General features: G+C 25.7%; 1 protein-coding gene across 1 annotated transcript; it reads right to left on the bottom strand.

Annotated features, from left to right (window-relative positions):
* On the bottom strand, positions 1 to 3,724 carry LOC130976553 (transcription factor SCREAM2-like). The gene is made up of 4 exons (XM_057901443.1): positions 3,478 to 3,724; positions 3,190 to 3,327; positions 2,698 to 2,868; positions 1 to 275 (listed from the first exon to the last, which is right to left on the bottom strand). Exons 1-4 carry the CDS (start codon positions 3,556 to 3,558, stop codon positions 195 to 197), a joined length of 471 nt encoding a protein of 156 aa, XP_057757426.1. The 5' UTR covers positions 3,559 to 3,724; the 3' UTR covers positions 1 to 194.
* Between the last annotated feature and the right edge of the window lie 4,144 nt (positions 3,725 to 7,868).

Genomic DNA, 7,868 nt, shown 5'->3' with positions numbered 1-7,868 from the left:
AAACAAAATAAAATTAAATATTTTAAATATTAAAAACAAAATTAAAACTTAATTCAAAAGCTAGAGACTAACAAATACTTTAATCATTAATAAAGATTAAAAAAGGTACTATACTACTATACATATATTTAAAAAACAAAGCTTTTTATTAATTTTTTCTATGTGCTTCCAATACTATTACATTTAATTATTATTTAGTAATTACTTTTGTTGATTGCTTGCAACACCGCTTGCTTCACCACTTGTGCGTCAATAGTATCATTGTTCTTTTGACTCTGCAAAAGAAATTAAACCAAATAGTTTTTATCAATCTAAATTTCAGAAGGAATAACTAGAATCACGTGATAGGAATTTTCAATTGTATCTATGCATAATATGTGTTATTTTATTTCCCGCAAGTACTCATGTTTGACAAGTAGACAATAATAACTATTAATAATAATGCAACTCTTTAATTTGCTTAGTTGGCAATAGTGCTCTATATATATATAGCGCATGCAATACTACATATGGCTAGTGAGAAATCCATTTAAGAGAAACACTGTTTTCATCTCTGTTTGTAACATAGAAAGATCGATGGAGGGAAAAAAATAGTAGAGATCAGAAGAGAAAAAAGATAGAGACCCAGGGAGGGTGGTTACGATAGAGTAATTTCTGTCCATATAAGTAATTTTCATTTTGTTAATTAATTTATTTAAGCTTATTTATTTGTTTGTATTTTTTTTTTTTTACCTCAATTCTTAAGTTTGTTTGCATGTAATTTCATTAAAAATATATATAAAGACAAAGAGACATAAAGGAAAATAGTTTTTTTTTTCCCAACTTTTTAGAAAATATTCAAATTTTTATGTTTTCAGAAAAAAAAAAGTGTTTATTTCTATCTTTATAATCAAACGAGAATATGTTATTTTCTATTATCCTTATATTTGTCTTAAAGAGAATATTAAAATGCAGCTTAGAAAGAGAGAGAAGTTTTATGTTGTATCAATCTAGTTAATTTGTATGTTAAAACTTAAATCACTAATACTATATATTTCTAAAAATAAAACAAAATTTAAAGTAAACTCTAAAAACCAGCAGCACATTTCTGGAACTTCAAAAGCAACAAGAAAAAGGCTGGAAATGAAAACTTCAAAATCAAAACCACTACTAAATACCCAAGACTTTCACCACAGAATTGGTGCAACATATATGTGAAGAGAGAAATGCTATTTGTATACCAAAATTAGTCATTAAAATAAGTCACCAATATATTTGTGTATAAATACATGTGTGGTTTAATTTATTTTAAATGTGTATTTGTATTTTAATATATATTTTATATTGATGGCTAATTTTGATGGCTGATTTTAATGTATACGTAACGTAACCATGTGAATATCCTTATTCTTCCAAAAGCTTAAATAATGAATAGGAATAGACAAACAAATAGTTACATTTTTAATAAATATTTTTATTCAAAAATTTTTTTATTTATATAAATTTTTTGAACATATTTTTTTTATTAGTATTATGTTGATTTTTTTTGTCAACAAGGATCAAAGTCTATATCGTTAAGTTATAGAAATTCTGATATCATATCATAATATATATATATATATATATATATATATATATATATATCTTCTTTTTAATTTTAAACTAATAGATTAATATACATAAATAGTTATATCTCTAATAATATAAAACTAATAGTTATATGTAAATAATTATAAGAATTTATAATAGCTTGATTTCTTATTATTCACAATATTACATTTCTTCTATATTTTCTTTTTCATTTATTTTATGTAGTAATTACATTTTTCTGTGTTAATATGATTAATTTTAAGCAATAATATTATCGATTCTCTCTATTATTTAGTACACCTTGAAAAGAAGCTTCTATATATGGTTATGTTGCTCAAATAAATGTTGAACAATGTTAATTTACCGTGATCGATCTTATATCCATATAAAAATAATTTTTTTGAAAAGTCTCAATCCATGAAGAAGAATACATTAAGTAATTTCCATTAATTTAATTTATTTGATCCAATAGCTATATTTTATTATATTGAGATTTAGATTATGCCACTACAGCAGGTCGCATTTGTAAGCCAGAATCATTTCTTGTCCATTTTTGAGAATTCTTAGGCTCAACTAGGAAATAAGAAAAGAACAATAAAATATATATATAAAAACAAAAAACTTGAGTACTGCTTAGTTATATTACCTGAAATTGTCTATTTGCTGCTAAAAATATATACATGCTGAAATAATACTCCTATGTAATAATACTCTTAGGCCCTAAATAATATATGTTATTGTATGAATTGTTCAAGTACAAGGGTATTCATATTTCATGGTCAGACACCTATTTATCATGAAAAGTTGTAAACCAGTTAAGGAAAGAGTTGTTGAACTAATATTTTAGTTAATACTTTTTTTCCATTATTAGCAATAAGTACTATTTATTTTAATTATAACTGAACTCATCCAAAATAACAGAAGTATTGTATTGAAGTTATATTTTATTCTAAAAAATGACACACCAAAAATCAAATTCTACACATTTAAATTATAAAAATTATTGTATATATTATGTCATGAATGATCTTTTTCAAAACCACTTAATGAATAATTATATAGGATTAGTATATTCTATAACAAAAGGAAGAAAAAATAATCAAATAATAAAATATTATGTTGGCTTACTTCTCCACCCACTGCTTGAAGCTGGAAAGTGTCTTCACAAGAAACCCTAGCATCAAGAACATCAAGTCCAAGCTCTTCAAATGCTTTTAGTATTGAGACCAACATACCAGGGCAATTCTTCTCTGAATACACGTTAATGTGGAAACCTTTTTCTAGGGTTTCCACAGTCACCTGCAATTTTATTTTATTATTATTAAACATGCAATTTGTCCTTATTTTTGTGTTTATTTTTAAAAAGACATTTTGAAGATAATGTTATAAACTGTTAGATAATTTTTAAACAAACATATCAAATTATTTAACGATTTACAATATCATTATATGAAGATGTCTTTGTTGAAGTAACTATCATATTCTGTTTGTATTTTATCCATTATTAAAAACTTTTGATATATTTGAGAACGATTTCATGTATATGAAAAAATTGCCGAAAAAAGATAAAAGAGATATTATAAAATAATCAAATGAAATAAATACAGAAAAAATAGGCACCATAGGTAGTTCATCATCAATTTGAGAGGTTGACGAAGATGTTTCAGGGATTACAAGCTCGGAATTCAGTCCCTCCACTTTTTGCTTCAACTCCTCTATGTATCTGGATGCGTCCACAATAATTGAAGCTTTGTTCACCTGCAAAATAAATCCCAAAAGAAATAAAATTCAATATGAAGAAGCTTTTGCAATTGAGTAAAAATAGTGATGAGCTTGATTGATATGTGTTATATTAATTCATCATGAACATAAACCTACATATATAATATAGAATCAATTATTACATACACCACTAGAATTTGTAACATCTCGGAGTTGATTCAACTTTTGTTGAAGAGCCTCCCTTCTTCTCTCCCTACTAGAAGCCATGCTTTCTTCTTCTTCTTCTTCTTCTTCTTAGTTTTATTGTTATTATTTTGCTTTTCACTTCAATAATTTTTGTGTATTTGGTTTTTGTTCTTCTGATAACTTCTTACAAGGTCTCTGTCTATATACCCTTACTCATCAATTCCCATATGTGGCTTTGGCGTTTTTATTTTTGCTTTTTTTTTTTAATATATATATATAGAATGTTTGAGGTTACAAAATTATATATGTTATCTCTTGTTTGTTTCCTTGACGACTACCCAAGTATCCCCCACAACAAAATTATGCATTTCACTAGTCATTTACTAAATTGACCTCATTATCCCCCCTTCCCTCTCCTTCTATATACATATATTATATTATAGGATACATTTTAGTAGGACTATGATATGGTAACTATGGTAATTTTAATATTTTAAAAAATATTGTTAAAATTAAAGTAATATTTTTTATTATTAAACAACATTTTTTAAAAATATTACTAGAAAAAAGTGTTACATAACAAATTTAATTTTAATTTTAACAATACTTACATAATCATCATATCTATCGTGACATAGACGTACTAAAATCCACCATATATATTATATAAATTAAAATAGTTTTGATAAGAATGAAGGATGATAATTTTCCTATTTCAACCACCCTTTATGTTTTATATAAAATGATAAGACATCGCACTTACTTACACACATTAAACTAGCTTGCTAAATCTTACTAATAACAAGAAATAATGTGAAATCAAATTACTGTTTTATTTTATTATTATATATATAACAATATTGTTTTCTGTCTGGTTCTATCTTAATTAAGAAGCACTCATAATTCGTGAAAACAACATTTATCTACCTCATAAATCATAATCCGTTCCTACATTCATCATTTCACACTTTCCCAAAGCCCGAACAAGATTTCTTTTTAGTACAAGAGAGGCAGGAATTAGTGGCGATATTTTAGGATTTCACAGTGATTTTAAACCTTACAAAACGAATTATCAATAGTTTAAAATTAAAAATGTGCATAACATTAATTAATTGAATAAATTGATTTTAGCAATGTGATTTCTAAACCGATTTTGCAGTACAATCTAAAACCGCTCTCTTAACCGCCACTACTATCCTTTCAGGTGGAAACTCAGGTGCAGTGGACTTTATATGAAATTGATAATTAAAAGTCATTAGTTAATTTGACTAAATTTTCATCTAACGATTTTTAGCTATCAACTTCACGTGAAGTCGACTGTAATTGAATTTTCACAGTTTATGATGGAGTTATATTGTGAAAGTATAAAAAGTTAAAAGAGAATCACTTAACGATGATGATGAATGTGAAGAAGGGTATTTAAGTGAAATAGAAGAGAGAGAAAGAGAGGAAGCTAAGGAAGTCCCGTGAGGGTAATGTTTTGGATGGATTGACAGCTAAAAGAGGTTTGTTTGAGACATCGATTCGTAGTTTTGGAAGGATTTAAATCATATAAACAATAGAATGGAACCACTTTGAGCTTCCATGGCTTTATCTATCTATCTATCTATCTTTCTTTATAATATAGCCACTTTCTTTCATGGAACTTAGCTTCCCTGTCACGTGCCAGATTCCCTTCAAAACCGCGTTAACTCCACAAAATTCTCATTTTTCTCACACTCATCCACGTGCCTGCTTCTACCATCCCTCAACCCTCCCACTCACCCTTCATTATGCTACTCCAAATTATTGTGGCTGCTATCATTTAAATTCCTTGTTCAAATTTTGAAAATAGTAAAGTTTAATTTTTCAATTTATACGTAATTAGGGTTTCTTATTTGTGTAATGCACTATGCATAACATCGTTTTTTAATATATGATAAGTTTGTTATTATTTTAAATTTAAATTGTTTTATTTAGTTAGAATTAGGCCAGCTTTGAGTTTTTATCATTTTGTTATTCATCAATTATGAAGATAACATAACCAATGTCGGTTAATTGAGTGATTGGTTTACTCGTTTGTTTAAATAAGTGTAAAAATTAGAATGATTAATGATAGACTCTTAAACGAAGTTTATATCCGTGTCAGATTAATTTTTTGTTTATTGGACTAAAAAATATTGTAAATAACAAAAAAATAATAAAAATAACTTCTTTAGATTAGAATTATAATTAATTTATCAATATATAATAAATTTTAACGTAATTCGAATTTAAATTTAGTCAATTTTTCATTCAAAACGTTTTTATGATTAACGCTTAAATTTACAGCATAGATAGTGTTTTTTAGGAGAAACTCCACCACCTCTTCCAATGGTCCTTCTCGGAAGCACGGAGATATGCTTGACAAGAACTTTGACCATACTATGGATAAATCCATCGACTTTAATAATTTTAATGGAGAAACTTTAGCATTCTTCCAATGATCCCTCGTAAACATGTACGTATAAGTTTGCCAAGAGTTTGATTATTGACACGATTGGCTATTGCTACACATTGGTACGCCTATCCTTATTTTATTTGAGCACAACGAACCTCGTAAATCATCTCATTAAAGACTTCTCACTTTTGATCCATCGGTTTAAAATGAGCCATGACAAACGCTCAAAAAAATAATACTTAACAAATTTAAATTTAAACGAAATAAAAATGTTATAAATATTTAAAAAAAATACAAGTACTAAAATAAATAAGTTATTTATTATTTTTTAATAAAAACATAAAATAAATAAACATTACTAAATTTTTTTTGTCTGTAACATGTGAAGTATATATCATCTAGAAACATAATAAAAAAAATAAGTACTATTTATTACAGATAATTATTCTTGGAAAGTTCACACATATCTGACTATTTGTTCCTGAAAATTTTTAAATAAACCAAGTGAATTTTACAATTAAATGATTAAATAATACATTTATAATTCACATGAGATCATATGAACAGTATTATTAAAATATATTTTATTTAAAAATAATAATTTATACAAATAAATGAATCAATAAAAAAATTTTCAATGCAGAAATCAAATCAAATAGTTCACACTTGGACGATTCCATTTAGTTCTTTTCTCTCGTGTGTCTATATAGAATAACAAATTCAACATTTGACCTACACGTTAGACTAAAAATTCCTTGCTAATTGAAGCTAAGCCAGATACATCTAAATTAACGTTATTATCATTATTACTATTATTAGCTATGATTTTTTAATACGAGACCTTTCAAATAAATTCAAAATATATAATTTTAAAAAAATTATTCTTCAATTATAATTTTATAAATATAATTTATAACTTATAATAGCATAAATAAAATATAATTATAAACATAAAATTTACTCACATGTTTGGTCCTAAGGGTCTGAAGACCAACATCAAAATGGCATCAATATAAAAATTAAAAGTTGAAATCAAAATGATTGAAAAGGGTTGAAGATGGCAGTTTCAATATGAAAGAATAACCCCAAATAAGGCACGGAAGGAAGGTAAAAAAAATTTGTTTGGGAGCTTATTGGTTGAAAAATAACTTATTTACTTAGTATACTAATTATAAATAGAAATGACAAAAAAAATGTACTTATCACTATAAAAAAAATCGTCGGATATATTATTGAATTTATTCGTATACTTACTAAAAAAAATTACGACAGTATTAATATGTTTATCGTTGAATTTAACAGTGAAATAAATCTGATGGTATAAACCTTGTCAATAATTATTTATTGGCAAATTTTTTCGTTCGCCGCTAATTACCGATAAATTTAGCGACAGATATAAATTTTTATTTGACAAAATTCTTGAACTTGTTATCATCAGATTTATCAAGGATAAATCTGATAGTAAACTTAAATTTATAAATTTTTTAAAAAAAAATTGAATGGTATCTTCTTAGATAAGAACATTTCTTTTGCAATCTTAACATCCAAACAACAGCACTAAATCATACTTGTAGTCTAATATAAAAAAGAAAAAAATAAACTTCTATTATATTTCTCTCCAACCAAACAAAACTTCAATTCTCTCGTTAGTGCTCTCTCTATTAAATAATAGTATGAACTATATGCAGTAGGGTTAAAATAAAGTATCATGAATATATACTTTTTTTATTTAATTTTTTGTCTTATATCTAATTTATTAATTTTGTGAATTATATTATTATTCATAGACAATTACTCTTCTGAAAATGAGGGAGTCACTAATCAAGTAGTGTTTTAAGATCCAATAATGACCACCTGCAAATGTGAAACAAATTGGTGTTCAATGTTAATCATTATAACAACAACGATAACTTATGTCATTAAAAAAAAAAAAAACAGCGAGTTTACGTTTGCCAATTCATTCAATTTATTT

This window comes from Arachis stenosperma, chromosome 4 (assembly GCF_014773155.1).
Source record: "Arachis stenosperma cultivar V10309 chromosome 4, arast.V10309.gnm1.PFL2, whole genome shotgun sequence".
In the NCBI taxonomy this organism is placed as follows: Eukaryota; Viridiplantae; Streptophyta; class Magnoliopsida; order Fabales; family Fabaceae; genus Arachis; species Arachis stenosperma.
The sequence above is the reverse complement of the archived record's forward strand: the minus strand, read 5'-3'. Positions and strand labels throughout refer to the sequence as shown.